Source organism: Podarcis raffonei, chromosome 13, assembly GCF_027172205.1.
Source record: "Podarcis raffonei isolate rPodRaf1 chromosome 13, rPodRaf1.pri, whole genome shotgun sequence".
NCBI classification, from domain to species: Eukaryota; Metazoa; Chordata; class Lepidosauria; order Squamata; family Lacertidae; genus Podarcis; species Podarcis raffonei.
This window is the reverse complement of record NC_070614.1, coordinates 22,494,644-22,516,823: the sequence shown is the minus strand read 5'-3', so window position 1 is coordinate 22,516,823 and position 22,180 is coordinate 22,494,644. Positions and strand designations below refer to the sequence as shown.

Here is a 22,180-nt window from a genome sequence, read left to right as displayed (position 1 = left end):
ATGCATTGGATATCATGTGGTTACTAAAAGTATACAGTAACTACATGTTATGAGAGACATGGGGTTGCTATCCAAAACAGTAGTCTGGTTTTGAGTTCTCCCCTTCCTCCTCCATAACTTGTAGTAAAACTAACAGCATGTTCTGATACCATCATCATGTTGCATTTTTCCTTGGCACTGACAACCAGTGATTTATCTCTATTGATTTATTGCAATTATTTATATCCTGCCTTCCAGGATGTGGCAAATCCTTCCATGATGTGAGGAATTTTATGTGAAGCAATGACGAGGAAACACGCAGCACGACATCAAGAAATTGGCTACATTTTACTACACGTTATAGAGCAGGGAGAACTCAATACAGAACTTCTGCTTTTGCTGGTAGCCCCGTATTTCTCATCATGTACAGCTCTGCCCTCACTATGAATGGAAAGAATCACTACACATGCTCAGAGGCACTCTTTTTTTCATGTACTTAGTTTTCTCCAGAGCAGAGCCCTGGCACCAGGGCCGGCCCACACATGATGCAAGGTGCAGTGACGGCCCACTGGGGCAGCAGATCCCAATGTTGATCTCCCCCTCATACCTTTGTTCCTGATGTAGATCTTCCCTCGTCCCTTCTTCCCTAGTGGGAAAGGGGTGCTATTTTGGGGTCTGCCTCAGGTGCCAAAATGTCATGGGCTGGCCCTGCTTGGCACGGAAAACAGATTCTGGCTCCTGACTAAGCCTCGGGGTTTGGAGGCAAACTCTTTTCTCTATAGTGAGACATTACCTGTTCTAAAACAAAAGGCTGGCTCCACACCCCACCTTGCCAACGCTGATCTAGCAATATTTACTCCTCAACCCCAACTTAGCTCTAGTTACAGTCCAAGCGCCTCGTAAACAACCCCGATCCTACTTTGGCGATGTAGTTAATCAGCCCCAGTCGCTCACAGAAGATCAATGGCGGGATGATGGATGCCCGAGGAGAAAAGCCAAAATCAATCACAGGCTTATCGGTATATGATTGCTTGGCCCCATTATTAGTGCCGGAGCATCATACATTATTGTTAGTAAAATGGAGGCCTCTAATTCATAGGTGAGCTGTGTCACGCATTATTGGAGGGTCGCTTGACATGGGAGGGTTTTATATTGGGTCGCTGCAGACATCTGTTTATCTCAAAAACTGGCCCAGGGCTGAAAGCTGGCTCAGAACAAAATTTAGGGCTTAACACTGGAAAGGAAGAAACCTGAGCACAGTGGCTAGTTTTTTGAGAATGAAAGAGAGGTGCTAGGGTCTGAATGTCCCCCAGGAAGCTGCAGTGACAGCTCAAGACGTTTCTCCTGTGCTCATGTGCAGCTCCTGCCCCGCCCCCCGTCATTTCAAAGGGGCTTGCATAGAGAAACTTCCCTGTAGGTAGTGCTCTATGAATGAGACCTCTCTGTCTCTTTAGTGCCCAAAACCTATTTTCTGAGATGACAGCCTACGTTGCCTCATGGTCAGGCAGAAAGTCATGACGTGGCCTCTGCCATGGAAGTCTAGCCTTCTTAATCCTAGATATCGGGGTCAGGAAGGGGCCCCATCTCTTCATAGGAGCTTGTACTTTCCTTCCATTTCCTCCAGCATATCAGGAACTCCTGCAACTAGGGAAGGAGTTGCTTTTGTCTACTCCCAAGAGGAGAAGAGTGTGGAACCTCACAGTGTGGAGATGGGGTGCGGGAGGGAGAGAGAAATTACAGAGTGGCCAGTCTGACTTTGATACCTTGGAACACACTAGAACAGAGGAAAAAGGAGTCAGTTTATAATCATCTGTGTAACAATGTAGTGATAAGTGATTTTAATTGGGTTATAAGCTTAGTAGATTGTGGGAATGTAGTGGACATAATTTATCTTTATTTCAGCATAGCATTTGATAAAGTTCCCCATGATATTTGGTTAGCAAACTGGTTAAATGCAGGGTATACAATAATCCCATCAGGTGGATCCAGAGCAGGAAAAATCGAGCATGTTCATCAATGGTTTCTCATCAACCTGGGTCATGTTTTTGAGCATGGTACCACAAGGATCTGAGCACAAGCACACTATTCCTTCCTGTGGTTTCCAGCAACTGATATTCAGAAGCATTGCTGCCTCTGACTGTGAAGGCAGAACATAGCCATTGGGGCTAGTAATCACCTTTACAGAATAACTGGTCACAGTACTGCAGATAAGGTCTGACCAGTGCAGGATAAAATGATTTTTTTAAAAGACTTGGAAACTATGGTGCTACTAATGCAGCCTAAAATTGTATTATCTTTTTTTTTTTTTGGCAGCTTCACACTGCTGATCCATGTTCAGCTTGTGATTGATTATAATTCTGAGATCTAATCAAATCTTTATTATTATGGTCAATGACCAGATCCTGAAATCCTTTTTGTATGCTGCCAAGCCAGATGTCCCCCATACTATCCTTGTGCATTTGATTTTTTAAAAATTTGTCTATATTGAATTTCCTTTTGTTAGTTTCAGCCCAGTTTTCCATTGGCACCACACTTTTAAAAAGGATGCAGACAAACTTGAATAGGTTCAGAAGAGGGCAAAAGTTGTACAATGAAAGGTTGAGGGAACTGGGTGTGATTAGCCAGGTGAAGAGAAGACTGAAGGCAGATATGAGAGTAAACTTCAAATCTCGGAAGGGCTCTCTTATAGAACAGGGTACTTATTTTCCGCTGCCCCAGTGTGCAGGACTAATTCTAATGGGCTTACATTACAGATGGTAGATTTCAGTTAAACATTAGAAGAAACCTCTCAACAATAAGCACAGACAAATGAAGACTGGGAATCCAAGGGACCTAATGAGACCCTCCAGACTTTTCTATCTGTTCCTTGGGACTTTTCCTAGGTCACACCTCTTAAAGGCTCTGCTCTGCTGGAGTGTGTTTTCCCTTCAGACCAGTGTGCCTGACAGACTACAATATGGATATGCAACAGCTCTGAGAGCTTTAAAGGAGGTAGAGGGACATGATTGGTTTTCTGGCATTACCTGATTCCATGGACCAGGAATGTGTTATTTGCATCTTGTGTGGAATTGTCTGAAGTTCCTCCCTCTGAACAGCTGTATGGGTGATGCATTCCTGTTCTAATTGGTGCTTGAACGAGTGCTTAATTTCTGACTATATGTGATTATTTCTCACAAACACCTGTATCTCAGAGTGAATTCAGTTGTTTTAACTTCTGAGTGCTGAAGACCAGTTGTGAAGTGCTGGCGGACAAAACACGTTCTATAAACTAACACTGGACGTATGTGGAGAGTGCTTAGTTCAATATGGGCACTTCACATCAGAGTTGTGATTAGACAGTTGGCAGGCACAAGTGTCACTGATCATACCTTTTCCTATGGATACAAAAACAATTCAGTGGCACATAGATTCCCCCAATGATTCATACCTTTAATGTTATATCTAGTCATAACATTAATGTCATAACAGGGATGTATGGAGTGTTAGGGGAGGGTACTGCTTCTGGTGGGGGACATGTTGTGCTCCTTCTGGGGTAATTTATCCACCTTTGGCCCCTACCTGCACTCAGCTCCCACCTGTGGCTCCTAGAAGCTGTCAGCATGTGACAGAGCCAGAGAATGGCTTTGACTAGCCAGCTAAACCAGGTGAGGGTAGCTGAAGGGACTCAAACCCTTGGTGGTTAGGGACTTTCCCTGCATGCAAAGCCAGGCTCTGGGGAATTGAGTGGATAAGACCAATAGTGGGTCCAACAGTCAAGAAGGTGGCTTCTGCACATGCTGTAGAGGGAAGTAAGGGGCAGATGGACCTTGTCAATCTGGGAAGGTAGCCCATCTAGGAGAAGGAAAACTCTGATCCTAAAACTTTGTTGCCTTGCAGGACATCTTCGGGAGAAGAAAAGGCTAAGGAGTAAACCCTACACGAATCCAGAGTGGAGTCCCTAAGACAGTTGGGTGGCACTTTGTATGACTCCTTCTGGCAACTCCTGCAGCCAACCTGGTGCCAAACATATTGCTATGCTTTCCTTTGGACCACATCAGCAAGGCTGAGAGGAGGGTCTTGTCATCTTGGCAGCTCAGGACTACCAGACAAACTGCCCAGGCTTGCACCCCAGGGAGCTCACTTCAGTGCTACCAACACAGCAAGTTCACCCCTGGAGGAATACTCCATTGTCTCTTGGGACTGATGGATACCAACAGCTAAGTCATAACCTGAATGGTAGACATAAGTCACAACAGTATTATTACTACTACTACTACTACAATTTATATACCACCCTTTATCAAAAATCCAAGGGCGGTGTACAATATTAAAAACACCTTGCTACTCTGGGAACCTCAGTAGCTGAAGGCATGGGATATAAATTTATTAAATAAATAAGCAACAAATTAATAAGAAAGCTCAGTGATCAGCAATACAAGATGCTTTAAAGAATGGCAGAAAGCTATTACTAGATTTATCTGGCAGGGGAAGAAACAAGAATAAAGGATAAATTACTGACAGATGCCAAGGAAAGAGGTGGATTCTCCTTACCAGATCTGAGATTATATTTTGAGGCTCTTGTCTTTGCTGGTTAAAGGAATGGATATCGCTGGAAAACGGTTCCATATTAGATCTTGAAAGACATGATAACAGATTTGGCTGGCATGCCTATTTGTGGCATGACATAAAGCTTTTCTGAATCACGTTATAAGGAAACCGGTGTATGAAGTATGGGACAAATATAAAAATTTATTGGAACACAAAACACCATGGTGGCTCTCCTCACTTGGTGAAAAAAAGGAATATGAGAAATGATTGGGAAACATAAAGAATTATTAACAGAAGTAGATCAAGATTTAAAATTAAGGAGGTTCAAAGATGTAAGAGAATTAGTAACTGATTGGTTGCAATCAGTGGTGTAGCTAGCCGCTCGGGGTGCCTGGTGCGGGGGGAGTGTCCTGAAGCTGGGGGGCGGCGCAATCCGCACTGATGGGGGCGGGGCGATCTGTGCCAATGGGGTGGGGTGATCTGCCCATGGGGGCGGGGTGAGCCTCTCCAACACTTGGAGCCTCTCTGCTGCCTCCCCCTCAGCTGTAGGGTAGCTGAGGGAGAGGCAGTAGGCAGACGCAAGTCCCATGTTGCCATTTCAGGCAGCGCAGAACCAGCAGGCGCCTAAGCCATCACGCAACTCCTAAAAAGTTTTGTGAGCCCTTTAAAAAAACAACAACTCATTTTGTCACCACCCCTCTCAGTGATGACACCTGGGACGACCGCACCCCCTTCCTCCACCACTGGTTGCAATATCACCAGCTTAATGAAGTGTTTAAGTTGAACAAAAAGAAGGGTTTTCTAAGAAAAACTTTGTATCACATGTAGTGGTCATGTAAGATGATAAAAGACTTCTGGGAAATGATATGTAATGAATTGGGGAAAAAAATGTTGAAAATAACTTTTCCTAAGAAACCAGAAGCTTTTCTCTTAGGTATTATAGGTCCAGAGATTCCGAAGGACCAGATGAAACTATTCATGTATGTGGCCACAGCTGCCTGGAGTCTGTTAGCCCAGAAATGGAAAGATGGTACAACTCTGACCAAGGAAGTGGCAGATAAAACTGATGAACTATGCCGAGATGGCAAAACTTACAGGAAGAATTAGAAACCAGGAAGAGGCGGACTTTAATAAAGGATGGGGAAAGTCTACAATCTACTTGAAAAACGATTGTAAACAATTACACACTTTGGTAGGAATGACAGAAAACTTGTGGTAAAAATCTGAACTATGGAATGATAGAGGATTTATAAAAGAGATGCAGAGGCGGAAATCATAATATTAAGATCGACAATGGGGCAGGGAGGGAAGTCAAAGGGGATTTCATGTTTATCTTCTTATTTTGCTTGTATATGTAAAATAGAAAATGCAAAATTAAAATAAATAAATAAATAAATAAATAAATACGAAAGTTCAGGCGAATAGCCTTTTCTCTCTTGGTAAAGGTGGCATACTTCAATTGCCTTTCATAAATCCTCTGCCCACACCTTTAGCCACATTCTGGTTTGCTGCCTTTCTTTCTTTCCATGTGTTTACATTCACCACTCCTCCTCCTAGGCTGGTTCTTTACGTATTCAAACGTTTCTTCCCATAAATCACAATTAGTATGAATTATTAAATCTACACAACATGCACAACCATCCCATATTACTTCTTTGCTATTAATGTAATCAGAACGCTGCAAAACTCCCACAAGGAACTTCATGGGATAGAGGCAAAAAAAGTGTGCAGTTAATTTCCAGGAGGAGGCAGGACAATTTGGGGATGAACACTGGAAGCAGAGATGTCTTGTAATAAGGTAAGCCTTCCTCAGATGCCTGGTTTTGGCAGCTCCCATTCATTTCAATCAGGCATGTACAGGGCAGCTTCCCAACGGGTTATACCCTTCTTTATTATGAGTGCAAGGGCATGCCAGTTAGATTTTCCACATCAGGCATCAAAAGATGGTGGACTCGCTCATGGGAAGGAAGAGAAAGAGTGCACAATAATGTCTGACTTTGATTGTTTTCTTAAGTTATCAAAAGCCCCTGACCATTAGGTCGAGTCGCGGACGACTCTGGGGTTGCGGCGCTCATCTCGCTTTACTAGCTGAGGGATCCGGGGTACAGCTTCCGGGTCATGTGGCCAGCATGACTAAGCCGCTTCTGGCAAACCAGAGCAGCGCACGGAAACACCGTTTACGCCACCCGTGTCCCTAGGTACCTAAATACAGGTACCCTAATGCCTCAATATGCCTTTGATAGGGGCTTGTGGCACTTAGTTGTAATCTCAGAGGTGAGATACACCAATGTAAGAGGAATTGTGTTTCATAGGAAATGCATCCTAATGTTGAGGGGGAAATTTAACATAATAAAATTTAAGACTTAAATCTTGATGAACTTTAAGGTAAAAAAGTTTGGTATCAACTTGTCAAATCTACCACTTTTTTACCAACTTGTTCGGCTTTTCGCAAAATTCCTTAAAGCCAACAGCATCAACAAATAAAATAAAAAATTTAAAAAATCATGTTTTTGTAATGATGCTTGAATTAAGAGAATTCTGCTCCCCTACCAAAGTGTAAAAGTGCTAGTATATTTGCCTTTGTTTCCTGCAGACAAGCGCATTATTTAAAAACAAGGAGGTTCCCCCGCCCTTTTTCCTTTTCCTTGAACTTCTATTTGGAGGAAGAACCTTGTGCAACTCAAAAAAACTTGTATGCTGGATTGGGATCGGTGGTTTGTCCTAGCACTTTGTATTATTTTACTTACCTTGGGAATTTAAAAAACAACAACAATGGGTGTCCAGCTTAGATGCCCCCCTGTTTTTTATTATGTTGAAGACAGTGTGCACCCCCATATCTAAGCTGGCGGGGTTGGGGCGCTCCTGATATAAGACCCCCCCTTGCTTTGGGAGAGTGACAGACTTGATGACCTTCTGGTCCTTCCCAGTTAAAAGAATTCCATGATTACATATTAGTTCTTCTTATGTTTGCAAAGTGCTTTACAATCCTAATACCATTTATCCTCCACCCACCCCATTAAAAAAAAGAAAAGAAAAGCATCCAAGTTCAGAGACAATAGCTTGGTTACAGCATTTCTCACCCTCTTCCTCCCCCTTCCACAATCACCCCAAGCCAATGGGATCGCAAAAATCACGTGGTGCTGCCATATTAATATTTATTCCATAAAAGCGTGGCGGCTCCTTACCACTCCGCTGCACCGCTCTGACCGCAGTGCCAACCCTCAGGCACCGCAACACAATTTGGAAACAATGTGACGGAAATGTTTAATCTGTGCAGCCCATCTGTGCTGCGTATTTCTCCACATCTCCCCGAGAGAGGCGCCTTTGAATCTCCACACTGCCTTTAATATTCTCCTAAATCATTCCCCCCACTGCACTTCAAGGGCCATTGCTACAATTTCACAGGTTCATCGAAAGTGCACCAGGGAGGGAGGGGGGATGTTCCAGGGTGTGTGTGTGTGGAGGGAGGGGGGAAGCAGGGGTAACAGGGCATTTGTTACTTGAGATTTTTTTATTTCATTTTATACTAATTTCCAGGGTTTACTCTTGCTCGTGCCCTTTGCAAAGAGGCAGGGGGTGGGGGGAAACACACCCCAAATAAAGACATCAGGCAGCTGGCATGAGTAAGGTTGCTTTTAAAGAAAGCTGGTTGAAACAGAGGGAAACATTATCCCCTAAGAGTCCAGCTCTAATCAGCTTTCCAATTTCAGGCCATGGGGCAACTGTCTGTCCTATGAGCTTCAGTGGGGATGCCTACGATGAACTGATTTGGCAGGTCCCATTAAGTATATGAAGAAAATCCACTTTGTCATTCTGAGATTTGGAGGTCCGTGGCCCCATAGCTGTCTAGGGCAGCCACTACTGGAGCAACTTGCTCATGTAAGCCACCAGACCAATACAAGCCTCATAGGCGCCCATGTGCCAAACCAGCACAGAGGTCTGCTATACTGGATATGCATAGGCTGATTGTTTAGGACACAACAGCATTCGTCCAGTAGCACAGTACAGTGGTGCCTTGGTTTACGAACTTAATCCATTCCCGAAGTCTGGAACCAATTCTTAAACCAAGGCGTGCTTTCCCATAGCAGCGGGGGATTCAACTTACAAATGGAACACACTCAACAGGAAGTGAAACATGTTCTTATTCCAAGGCAAAGTTCACAAACCAAAACACCTACTTCTGGGTTTGCAGCGTTCTTAATCCAAGTTGTTCATAAACTAAGCTGTTCTTAAACCAAGGTACCACTGTAATGCATGTGTGATCTCCTGCATCATTTTACACTGAGGCTCAGAGCTTGCACACTGTCCACTTTTCAACCTCAGATCCAGTAGAACATCCACAGTCACCTGCTATTCCATATTTCCATGGACTGGGTTACTAAAGTACAAAAGCAGCTGGCTGGTGTGTCACCTTAGAGCTGCTGCGCATGCCATTTAGATGGTCCTGGTTGTTGCCACCTCTGTGGTTGCTCCCATGCCACATCAGGAGTATATAGAGCTTCTCATCTGATTAGGATTTCTTTGTGTGTTTATACAACACACCAGATAGGAGTGCTCTCCAGAATAAAACACAGATCAGAATGCAGCTATCCTTCAGTTTCGGCACTTCTCCGAATTTTGTAAGGTAGTTTTTGGCTCAAAAAGCCCCTAACACAATGCATATATAAAAATGCATATTGCAGTTAAAAGTTTGTACAAAAATGCATATGTTAGGGTAGAATACACACAATAATATACATTATACAGTAAAATGCAAACCAAGATGTGTTTAAAATAATACAATTTTCATGCATTAAAAAAACCCAGCTGATTGATGCAGAATAGTTATGTATTGACATACTAAATTGATATGGACTGGAAATACACTGAACGGCATTTCCTACAACCCAGTAACAAACTTCAGTAAAAATATGGATTTCCTCCACCTTTCAGAGACATGAGTATGGTGACACAGAGATCCTAATCCACATTAGGGTTTGTGATTAAGAGGTGAGGAGGGACTAGCACGGAAAAAAGCAGAGAACTTGTATGTACAATGTGGGCACCTCCTGAGTATCTTTTTGGCATATGCAGGAAACAATCAAGATGACTTTCAGAAATCATGCTGAAATTCACAGAATAGACAGAACAATCTTTTGGGGTGCAGGCCAGCATATTTTTAGTCCATTGCCAAAACCAATAATGGAGAGGATGTGAACTCTTGAGTGGGAATTTTTTATGGACCAATCTTGTAGAAGTTATCCAGTCTCCTAACAAGAGTGGAAAAGCAATCAGTTTTATTTGTCTTGCTTTCAGTGCATGCGTATTTATTTCTAGACCAAGGGAATGGTCAAATCCAATAAAGCCCCAACTCTCAAGCCACATGGATCTGGGCCTGGACAGTAACTAGGTGGAAGACCGTGTGGGATTCCTTCCTACGCTACTCTGAACTCCTTGGAGGAAATGTGGACCCCAAGTGATAATAAAAATGATAAATTTCTATATATAACTGCCCTCACCTAACCTTTAGAAGCAGAGAATATTGCAACATATAAAGTGTAGACATAATAATATTATATTAAATTATAGCTTTGGAAGTAGTATTGTATATCTATAAAAGCACACCTTTGGAATGTACTGCTAAAATAAACCTTACTAATTTTTTGCCCAACTTTCATTACTGTCAGAGGTTGCACAGGCTTTGGTGAATTTGGTGTAGTATTTAGCTGAAAGTTTTACTGATGGGAATGAATGTATATATAGAGAGAGCGCTTGTCCAAATTTCAGCTTCCCAGATGATAAAAATTGGATTTACATTTTTGCTTCTGTGGTGAGACGCCAAATAGTTTTGACATCCTGAAATCCAGATTTCATCTACGAGATGCTGCCTGCTGTCTTTATAAGTCTTGCTTGGTTGGAATCAATTTTTCTAAGCTCAAGTTCAAATTGGACAGTTTCTCACTGCTTGAAGTTGTCTGCACTTTCAGTTTCTACCAATATCTGTGTCAGAGCTGATCAAAAAGTATGTGCACAGCAACCCAGAATTAGACAAAATATGAATCTATGAGCAGCCATGCACCTCAAAACTCCTGTGGTGTCCAGGATGCCCTTGATTTGAACATAAAATTTAGCTTGACCTTTGCAATCTTCCTATTTTTACTAGGTGCTCACTTTCAGCTGGATTTTGCCCACACCTATATCTGATGGCTGCTGAGAAACACTGTACAGACTATTAAAAACTGGAAGACGTGGCTACCCTCTTCTTTTAGGGAAGTGCACATTTGTTAGGAAGTACTCACTTCCCTGGAACATTCCTGCTGTATAGAGTGACCATCCTGAGGTTTTCAACGCCCCATAGAATAGACACTCCTACAAACTCCAAAGATTAGGACTCCCCAATCCCACACCCACAACGTCCCACAAAACAATTGCTAATTTGTGTCACATTGTCTGTGCAATGCATTGTATTCCTTATTTAACGATCTGTACTTGACATGGAGGATCAGATGCACCCATTTCCTTGTTGAATGTATGTGTTTCTCTCTCTCTCTCTCATTCATACACATACATTCATACACTTAACCATCCCTGCCTTGCCATTCATGGGGTTCAGGTGAAGAATTGTGGGGGTACTATGAGCAGTATAACTTTTATTAATGGCAGTGCTGCTCCTGGGTTTTTGTGGGCACGAGGCTTTCCTCACCTTGTGCAAAAGCTTGCTGCACCTGTCCCTCCCTCCTGCAAGTTTTAATCCAGTCCCCACTGCCCTCCTGCACACCAGCAGGGCAGCAAGGATTTGGATTCGGAATTGTGCCCTGCCCGAGTCTCTTCTTGAAGATACGTTCAAATATCCATGACAATCCCAGGCAGCTGCCTGATCTCGGTAGATACTGGTACAGGCTAAGACAACTTGCTTTCCTGCTTTTGGGGTGGTGGTGAGGTCCCAGGGGCGGGGGGGGGGAGCATGCTGGGGTAAATGCACTTTGAGAGCTTTGATCCCTCATTTTGAAATCCAATGGGGTCAAAAAAGGTACATTGTATACCTTCAAAAGGAACGAATGAATCATGGTAAGAGCTGTGATTGTTTCAGCAAACCCTGTTCATGTCTCTCTCTGTGCGTGTGTGTGTGTGTGTGTGTTGAGGGAAGGAGGAGGGGAGCTGGACGCATTCTGGTTTGCCAAGATTTTCAGGCCGGTGCTGTTCGTTACATCATCTGTTCAACAGAGGTGTTGCTATAGCAGCTGCTTATAGCTTCATTTCCTGGATACCCCCCCAGGGGGGTGTCACAGCCGGATCCACCTGCTCTTTTACCCTACCCTCGGCGGGGTCATCTTAAGGTCGCCAAAATAAATGAACGCCGTTGCTAATGATCTGTTTGCTGGCTGTTTATGCTCCGCGAGTGTCAGGGGCGCTCACATTTAGTAAACTCATTATGGGTCCAATTAGACTTCACCATTGCTAGATATTTAACTCTTTTTTTCCTTTTAAATTAGCATTTTAATAACATTCTATCCAGCAAGGATTGGGGTGGGGGGTGGGGATGGAGAACAAAATGACCATTTTTCACGGACAAAAACTTCTTTAGCCGTAGGTGGAACTTTAATAGCAGATCTGTGAGGGTGGCAAAAGGGAGCAGGTCCACCTTCCATTCACCCCCACCCCCATGCCAGAGAGGAAACGATAGAAGAGGAAAGGGGGGGGGGAGATAAAGGAAACATTTCTATTTGCTTTATCACACACTCAATTTCCTAAATTTGTTCAGCAGCCAATTATTTTCAGCGTTAACGTCTTGAGCCGCTCGCATCTGACGAAAATGAGCAGCCATCAGAGTTAAACTTTGGAAGTGACCTGTGAAGGGGTTTGGAATAATTACGTAAAGGAGTCAATTTATTTCAGATTCCCCTGGCTGGAAGAACAATCCAGAGGAAAGAGGAAAAGTAAGGGGGGGGGGAGAGATTAAAAGAAACAAGTGCTGATTAGATGATTAGAATTATCAAAATATCTCTTGACTGGAACCCCCCTGGAGGGCCACTTCTCTTAAAAAGGTCACTCCAATTATTCTAGTGGGTTTTTTTTCCATTCCCTTAGATGACTGTGCGGAGAAATTCTTCCGCCCTCCCCGCCCTCAGCAACCTGTAATGACCAATTCTGCAATAGAAAGGGTGATGGAAAGTGGAAAACGAGTCATCGCATGCACTAGTTTTTACCAAGGAGCAGTGGCTGGTTTAAAGAAATAAGAATGGCTTTACTTTGGTCCATTTGCAGCACAACCTTGCTTGTGTTCAATGGAGTTTACTCACATCCTAGGTAAGTATTCATAGGATTGCAGCCTTAGTCCAGCACCCTCTCTAAGAGTTGCATTAGAGGCCCCTGAAAAATCCCCAAGCAGGGCACAGTGGAGAGAGCCGTTCTGTTTGGCCCTGGCATCTGGTAGACAGTGATATAGCATCTTTGAACAAGGAGGCTCTCTTTCAAGCTAGCACAGCTACTAGCCATTGTTAGATCTTCTCATAGGCATCTGGCTGGCCACTGTGGGAACAGCAAGCTGGACTTTGAGCTGATTCATCTTATCTGTTTACTAAGAATGTGTTCTGATTATTTTAAAAGGCCATTTACTTTCCATGAAATCAAGCGGTTCATGATTTTGTGAGCTTATGTCATGCCCTCCCTCCGCTGTTCTTTGCATGCTTAAAGGCCCCAATTATTTAAGCTTTCTTTCACTCTTTCTTTCACTCACCACTCTTCATCAACACAGATTCTCTTCCACACTTGCTCATATCCATATTAAGGTGAGGCATGCATCTTAAAAATGTCATCTGCACCAGCCTTACGAATATTAACTTTGAGACTGTGAATGAAGCCTGTTCTCAAGATCCAAATCCATCCTGGCACCTGCAGTAAATGCTGAATCCCAAGCTAGTTAGAAGTGCCGTGTGTGGAGCCTGCTTTGTGATGGCTAAGGTCACTTGCAGAGATCTGCAGGCACCAGGTTTTTGCACCCTGCATCAAACAGCGGAAGAAGCATGCCAAAAAGCTGATATGTATAATGAAAACAAAACAGTGGATTTCTATGGGTGCTTTCCCTAACTGTTTAAAGCACATTGTGTATGGCACATGATCTCAGTCCTGGTCTACACATGCAACAGAATGAGATGGTATATGCCATTTGCAAATGTGCTACTGCGCTCATGTCCTCCTGGTGGGCTTCTCATAGGCATCTATAGGAACAAAATGTTGGGTAAGATGGTCCTTTAGCCTGATCCAGCAGGACTCTTCATAAATTCTTATTGAATGTTTGCTCCCAAAGGAGAAAGATTCTCACCTAAGCCACCTGCTAGACTCTTTCCCTACTTGTAGTGTGTTGTGTGTATATATATATATATATATATATATATATATATATATATATGTATGTGCTTGTGTATGCATGTGTTTGGAGGGGAATATTAAAAAATGTGCCCCATTTCATTCTGTTGCCATGTCTAGAACTGGTCTCAGTTATCCTGACAACAGTCCCATCACCTAGGTCAGTATTATTTCCATATTATAGATAAGAGATTGTTGTCAATATGGTGTGAGAACTGCTAAGGAATAGCTTCCAGGTGGTCAAGCTTTATATCACATGAGAAGCCCCAAAAGTATGGATGGCCCAGATCTTGTGGTCATGTCTCATCCCTGCACTGAACTATCCTCAGAGCCACTGACATTGGCATAGGAAGTCACAATGAGACCTGGCAGGTCCATGCAATTGGAGTTTCTGTACATTACTAATTTAGCATGAAATGTGACTAACCACTGGGAAGCATTTTCTTTGAGATGACCATGCTGCATCAACATCTAGCTGGGTAGATATGCTAGTAGGTTGTAGCGAAAATGAATACAGTGGCACAAGCTTCTTTGGAACAGTACTAAGTTCATTCAGTAACATATGAATACATATTGAAAAAGAATGTGCTGCTAAAGGCTACTAGGGCTTCCAGTTTACAACTCACACACTTAGACACTACACTTAGCAGCCCACCCGAGTTACAAACATGTTGGCAAGCTTCACATAATTGCTCCACCATGTAAGCTCTGTATTTAGAAGCTTATGCTTTCAGCAGCTAGCATGACCCAAGTCCAAAACAAGTCCTGGGATGGTGAAAAATAATGTCAAAAGCCACAATGAAATTCAAACCCATAATTCACCCAAGTATTTTACTGCTTTCTGTAATTCTACATTGGATGGAATCTATAATTGCATTATCTTCTACATTTAGAAATGGTCTTCCTATGGAAGAAGAAGATAGATTTGTAGGGCAATGGAGTTTGGAAACACTTTGTTCAGTACAAATATATCTCCAAGGTTGAGCTTGTGGGGCTGGGGGAGGTCTGCTTGCAGAAAAAGGCATGGATGAATGGTGTAAATTGGGCAAAGCCTGCGATGTTGCCAATACATCTTTTGTGACGAAAATAAATATATATGTGCTTTATAAAAGTAAAGCAGTAAGCCCACCTGAAGTATGAGAGAAAGGTGAAAAATAGGTAGGTGACCCAAGGCGGTATTCAACTAAGTTTTACTCAGAGTAGAAACATTGTAATTAATGGACCCAACTTGTCCCATTGAGTTTAGTGGGTCTGTTCTGAGTAAAATATAGTTGAATGTCACCCCTAGTGCTTTATCTTGTTGGACAGTACATTTGTCATTGAAAGCTTGGTTCACACTGCTGGTGAATATTCCACTGTGTCTTCTCTTCAAAAACTAGTTGAACTAGGGGATAGTTGAATGCTATTGAGGGCAAGTAAATAGATCTACTCCATGAGCCACAATATATAAAGGAAAGCTGTCCTGTGCTGCTCTCTCACTGTTCCCATCCATTTCAATGGGGCTTGCGCTAGAGAACTTCCCCATGGATTGTGCTCCATGTCAATGTGTGCTGAGTAGGGGTACCAACTGAGTTTTCCATGCAGGCATCCAACTAACTCTAGCCAGTCCTGCCTGCACCCAGTCTCATATTAATAATCATCACCTCTGACAAATGCTGCTCAAAAGGCTCAAACTCTCGAAGGTGAAAATGTTCAGAACGAATGCAAAGAACGCTTCTCTTCTGGAACTTCATAATGTTTTGCCAGTACTCTTCCACACTTCCCTGTTCCTACTGCTGTGTATATTGCAACCTGTAACAATCTGGAAATTTTCTGAGAAGAAGTTTCAGCTGTGACATGCGGGCGATGGATTCAGGCAATAGTCATCTAAAAGCTTGCTATGTGGGCCCGATTGAATTTACTCATTTAGTTTGTAAGCCTTGAGGGAAGGGCCTTTGTCTCATCTTTTTGGTAGATGTGAGCTGCTTTTGAAGAAGATCTGTTTGAAAAATGGTATAAAAATATACCAACAAATAAAAATAAATACACATACAGAAGCCCGAGGTGGTTAAGTCCTGGAATATAAAGATGTAGGAAATAGGAAGCTGCCTTACACTAAGCCATCCTTTCCAGGGTTTTAGACAGAGGTCTCTTTCAGCCCTACTCAGAGATGCTGGGGGTTGAACCAGGGACTTTCCGAATGCAAAACACATGCTCTACCACTAAGTTGCAAGCCTTCTGCCTTTTTTCAAATGTTTCAGCACATTAAAAACAATGCCACAAGTAGAAAACTAGCATATCGGAGACATTGTTTGGAGGTATTTTGTAGTTTTTGTTTTACATAGGGGAGCATTCAGATTTCCCCCCACGAAGCCTGAAATGGTACAGTCCATTCTTTCAGTTCAGATCTCAACAATCTTCATTCTGTTGCATCTACAGCTCCAGCTATGGAGAAATCACCATGCACTGATATCACCATAATGCAGTCAGGGTGTGAGAATTCTGGAAAAGCGAGCTGGGATAATGCTGGGCTTTTAACAGCAAGGTTGGAGGTGACCGTCTTCCTTCTCACAATGTGGTTAAAGTCACCACGGAGTAGGATTCTAAGTTATTTCTGTGTTTGTTCCTGAATATCTGAATGTCAACATGAATACCTGAATACCTGAATATCAACATGGCAAGATGCAATCTGCATTATCAATGAATGCAGATACCATACCGAACTCGTATGGAACTTAGCTTGTGGTAGCCACTATATAGAAAACAGTGTGAATTGATATTTACTCTGTAGTAAGTTGGCGGGGGGAACCTGGGCTTTCCCACCAAGACAAGTAGTAATAAAGGTATTAGAGCTGGTAGGGGGGAGGAGAAGGAAGAGCCATGGCCCCATATCCTTCAATATTTTCTATTTTATATGCTTGTATCAGCCCGATTTTCATACCAATGGTTATTGCCCATGTTCTCCTTTCCCTGCTTATTATTACACATTAATGCTCTTTTCTGCCATTGTTACACTGCATTCAATTACTCTGCAATAGTCTGCTGTCCACCATTTCAAAAGCCAGCATGATGCCTGTTGTTTAGGTTAAGAAGGCTGAGAAGCAAAAAGGTGCTTCCAGATTGGCAGCCTCTATCACTACCCAATCACTGCTTTTTCACTGTAGAATTGCAGTGGACTTTCCACACTTGTGGGGTGAGAGTAGCCCTTTTGTGTGCATACATCACACTATCTTCCATCCACACTAGCGGATAACAACTGGGGCAGAAAAGAAGCCATTCATTTGAGTATGTAATTTCATTAATAATTTCCCCCTATTGTTTTTAATTTGCTTTAAAGGACTTTGAAATAAAATTTAAAAATCAATAACTTGTTTAAAATACTTGAAAGTGTTTAGGCTAAATTGTAAGAATGGGGGAACAGAGACCACATTGGTAAAATAACAGCAACTGAAAAGACCAGGATAGATAGTGTGAGATTTTCCACAGCAAAATTTTAATTGTGCTAAACCCCCCTTTTTATTTAAGTGCTATTGTACAAATATTTCAGCATTTGGTTATTTATTTATATGTAGGCAAAAAGGCATTTTATTGCAATTTAAGAGCTCAGTTAAAGAAACCAAACACATGCTGATAAAATGGTGCTGCCAGAAAAGATAATAGCTAAATTGTACAGAAATTGATGTGTGGCAGTAGGCTCTCCCACTCAGCATGTCACTGCACATGTTAAAACAGCACCTCTTAAAAAGATGGAAGAGTAAGAGCTAAGGCGATCTACACCTGGAGACTGCGTTACTGTTGCATTCTTTTTCTTTTCAAGTCAATTTTTCTGCAATCTGCAGAAAGACGCAGCATGGCGAAAACAGAAGAGAACAACAACTGGACGCCGACATTATACTGACACCCCATACAAAGTGAGTGAACGGAGAATAGCTATTCCATAGCAAGTAGCTAGTGTGGAAGCACCCTGAAAAAACAGAATTGCCCTATGACAGGTTACCAGTAGCTCAAACCACACGGCAGCTGCTGCGGCGAGTGTGATATAGCAAGATGTGCACTGCACCGTGGCTTCACATTCATGCATGTGCGCCAGAGGCAAAGATGCGCACGCTCCACCCCCATACCTTCAGAGATTTAATTCCAGAGAAATTGGTGAGAAGTTGAATTGTGAAGAAGGACAACTCTACCAACTCATAATAACACAATTCAACAAAGCATCCCCCAAGGACAAAAAAAGAAAGACAAAAATAGTGGCAATGATGTAACAGGGGACAGGAACCACATGTGATCTTACATTTGAGATTCCCCATTATGGAAATAGTTGCTCATCATGCCCCTGTTTTTAGCACAAGTTCTTGTACAGTAGGGGGGCATGTTTATACCTTAGTGAGCCCTTGACTTTTCCCAGGTGTTGTTGAGTATCCTGCAGAAGAACACAAGAGTGATGAGGTCCACTGCCCTGACAGTTTGCAACCCCAGCCCAGGGCAAAGCCATCTATCCCATCTCCAACACCCTAGAGAAGGCATCAATGTCAAAATCTGAGTATCTCCCTCACTGAACCTTTCTGGTGAGCCTCATACAGATTTCTCCATAGTGCTCTAGTGACTTCTACCACAAGTATTCCTCTACAGATGTTCTGTTGAACCTTGCAGGCCAAAATGTAGGTGGGGTAGGTTTTTCCCCCCTCTGGCAACAGGAAGTTTGAGCAGAGACACCTGCACTTGGGTACAGAAATAAACAGCTCTAAGAAGCCTGCTTTTCTCTCATTCAGCTACAAATAGAGCCTTAGAGAAATCCAGATGGTCCTAATTTTGGGGAGCAGGTGCAGCGACTCGGTGCTTTTGATCCCTGAGGCTCAGACATGTGGGATGCTTCCACTGGTGCTTGTCCCCACCAGTCCACACGTCTGATGGGGACCACGGGGACAGTGCCATTCACATGGCTGGTTCACCATGATGAGTCCAGGGGAAGGTGTGTCTCTGGGAGGACGTTATTTGCCTTTCTCTAGGGCACCTCCTGCCTGTTCAGCTGTGCATGAGATCCTGTCATTTGGAGGTACCCTGAGATGCTATTTTCTATGCTTAGGTGTGTGACAAAACTTTCCACGGCAAGAAGGGGTAGCATTACCCCATTTCCCAGGATTCTGTAGGTCAAATGAAGGAAAGAGAAATTCCCCACAGCTTCTCCCTTGTGAAAATCAAGATGCTTCTGCTGCACAAGGGAGAACTGAAGGAGAATTTGGGGAGTGGAGGGAGGAAACAGAGCAAGGGGAAAAGAAAAGAAAAGCATCACCTTTTCTTTTCTTTTTGACAGCTATGGTTTAAATGTTTACTTTCTGTATCAGCTCAGCTGCACCTTCGAAACTGCCGTTTCATAAATACAACTGGGACGGCATAAGCTATAATTTGGAGATAGCAACCGCAGGACATATCTAGATCCGTTTGCGCTACTTTAATTAAATACTGCATTATGGCTTGTGACAACTTCATCGCTAAAGCGTAAATGAATGTGGAATTAAAGTGTTACTTAGGCTTTCAATATCATCATCTTTTGGGGTCTTTTTTGTTTTGTTTTGTCTGCTCACGTCTTTCTTTCTTTTTCTTTTTGCTCCTCACCCTCCATTTCTCAGTTTAACAAAGAAAAGAGCCATAAAATCAAGATGCTTGTTCATTTACAGATGGAGCAGGCGTGGAAAAAGAAAAAGAAAAAAGGAAAGGCAAAGAAAGGAAGAAAAGAAAAAGATGGGCCACGTTACACAAGTCTATAGCACTCCCTCTTCTGAGGTTTCTCTGATAGCAGAAAGAATTCCTTTGATGGGAAATGCTTGAATATTAATTGTGTGTGTGACTCTTATCTTTCAAACCCGGCTCCTTATGAATGATAGTTCTCATGGCTGTCGGATTTTGCCTCTTTTGTGTAGCATTTAATAGCCTGCTTTTAATTTAATTTAATTTTTTTTATAAAAAAAACAAAACTGTTGATTCGTTGCTATTCTGGTGCAATAGCAGGCTCTGGAAGTTCATACCATTTCATTTTTGATCTCCACAAATGAAGCAAGAGCAGTTTCCCCAGTCTCTGCTGCCCCTTCCAGCCCCCCCCCCCTTTGACCACATCGGTAAACTTGAAAGGAGTTATGGGGCTAAAGCAAACTTATTTTATTCCCAGAAATGTAAGCCCCGATCCCATCAATCTATCTGCTTCTCCTCTAATGAAAAGCCAGACCGTATGTGACATTTCGTGGCACCAACCACTTTAAATGTTACCAACATCAATCGGGTTTTTAAATGTTACTCACGTCTCGCACGGATTGGGAAATGGTTTTATAATTATCTCCTGCTCTCTAAACGAACTGAGAGATTTCCACTGTTGTTCTTTCTTTCTTTTTTTTAATTCTTTATCACAGCCAAATTAAATGACAATGCATATTTATATTCCAAAGCTCCAGGAGATAAAAAATAAAAATAAAAATTTTAAAGCCTAACAAGTTTTTTGCGAATGTGTAGTTGCCTTCTCACCAAGCTCTGGCACAGTAAAGGAAGTTCTAAAGAATTTGATGGGTTCTTTTTTTTCTTTTCTTTTTTACGGACAATAATTGGATTTACAAAAATTCTTTTTCTCCAAATCACTGCGAAGTCGTAAGGAAGGAGGAAGTTGTGATGTTGGTCGAGCTAAATATTGTGCTGACAAAACCTTTTGCGGTTCCTATTTTTGAACTCTGCAACCTAAACAGAAATGTTTGCCTCCTTTCATCTTCCTAAGAAATAACCAGCATCCTTCAATAATTAGTAATGTTAAGAGGAAAAGCTTTCCTATGCCAATTTTAAATAGGGTGCCACATTGAAGCATCGCCCCCTTTCTCCCCATCACCAACGTGGGCAGATTAGCAAAGTGTTTAGAACTAAATCTTTGTCTAATAAAGGCAGAGTTGGTTTTCACCAAGAGCTGCTTGTTATAAACCTGCCTTTGGAAAATGGAAGGAACGTCGCATTTAAAGACACAAATTTCCCCGATAATATATTCGAATGGAAACGCACCGAATCCACTACGACACGGGCATAACTAATAAATTTGCAATATTTCAGCCTCAACAGCCTACAACGGTTCGTTTTAAAGATTTATGTGGTAAAAAATTACTCGGCGATGAATGGAGTTTATTCTGTGCCGGATTGGAAGGTATAAGGAATTAAACTACTGTCTTTAGCAGTGTATTTATTATTACCTCTGTCAAAGAACGAAGACTTTAACAGCATCCATGATAAATTTCAGCACAGAATAAACGGGGTGAGGGAACGGCACACATGCAAACACGAGCACATATATATTATATAAAAATATTACACACAACACTCCGGAAAATCCTGCACATGTCTGCCTAGTTCTTTTTGCGTACTGGATCATTCGCGTTTCCAGACCAAAAGAAAAATAAAATTTGGAACTCGTATAAGGGCCGTTTATTATATCATATAAGGGACTGTAATATTCTGGATGTCTCTTTAAATCAAATTATGCTTCTAAAAATAACAAGCAGCTCAACGCCCAGAAAACATGCCTATGTGGAAATGTCCACGCGGAAGATAGAGAGGGATGCAAGCTAGCCTTAATGATACCTGTCAAGATAATGGGCACAGTCTTATCCAGGTGAGATCAGATATGGAATGACAATTCTATTTTTCCACTCTGAAAAGAGCAAAACTTGAACAGATGTCACACAGGTTACTTTGCTGAATTCAAATCCTAAATTCCAGCTCAGCTTTTCCATTTAGGAAGATGAAAACAGGATTGGATCAAGATAGAAAATCCAAATGGCACTTCTTTCCCAACAATTAACCTGGTGAATAATCCACTAGGAAGATTCCCTATGCAAGCATTGCTGAAGTGAAGGACTATGAAGCACAGCTCCTATGCATTTTAGCGGGGCTTGCGCAGCAGAACTTCCCAGTAGGTCAGATCTGTCCATCTCCAACTCTGCCACTCTTAATGGCAACCCAAACCTGCTACCTGGCTGCCTCATGATTCGGCCATATTCCAAGATAATTGAATGCAGATTAAATTTAGCAGCATTCAAGTCACAAACAGGGTCCTAAGGGTGGATTCCCTACCCTCCAGCCATTCAATGACTGCTTATGGGTATAGTGGGGATTCCAAACTGCATTAGTTGTTGAGTTACAGAACCAGGTGGTGGTAGTTCTTCCACACTGATTAACACAGAGTATAAAAGCGGACGTGTGTGTGTGTGTGTGTGTGTGTGTGTGTGTGTGTGTGTGTAACCGAACCTCCTTTGCTCACACTATGAATGCCTGTCAGTTGTATACTCCAAAGCAGTTGAGAATGAGAGATGTTAACATTACCTAT

At 42.4% G+C, this 22,180-nt stretch overlaps 2 protein-coding genes across 9 annotated transcripts in view; one reads left to right on the top strand and one right to left on the bottom strand.

The window, feature by feature from the left end:
* Nucleotides 1-1,706, top strand: part of SNX11 (sorting nexin 11) — a 38,840-nt gene extending 37,134 nt beyond the window's left edge. The window contains exon 8 of the mRNA XM_053362286.1: nt 238-1,706. Within this exon, the coding sequence (XP_053218261.1) occupies nt 238-259 (22 nt within the window). The 3' untranslated portion in view covers nt 260-1,706. The remainder of the gene's footprint in view (nt 1-237) is intronic.
* The window catches only part of SKAP1 (src kinase associated phosphoprotein 1), a 333,813-nt gene that overhangs the window by 36,679 nt on the left and 274,954 nt on the right, over nt 1-22,180 (bottom strand). Inside the window, exon 12 of one of the 8 annotated variants that reach the window (XM_053362276.1) lies at nt 9,538-9,610. The exons of the other annotated variants lie outside the window; for them this stretch is intronic. Coding sequence (XP_053218251.1) covers nt 9,599-9,610 — 12 coding nt within the window. The 3' untranslated portion in view covers nt 9,538-9,598. Of the gene's footprint in view, nt 1-9,537; nt 9,611-22,180 lie in introns of those variants that run through there. 8 annotated transcript variants of the gene reach the window in all.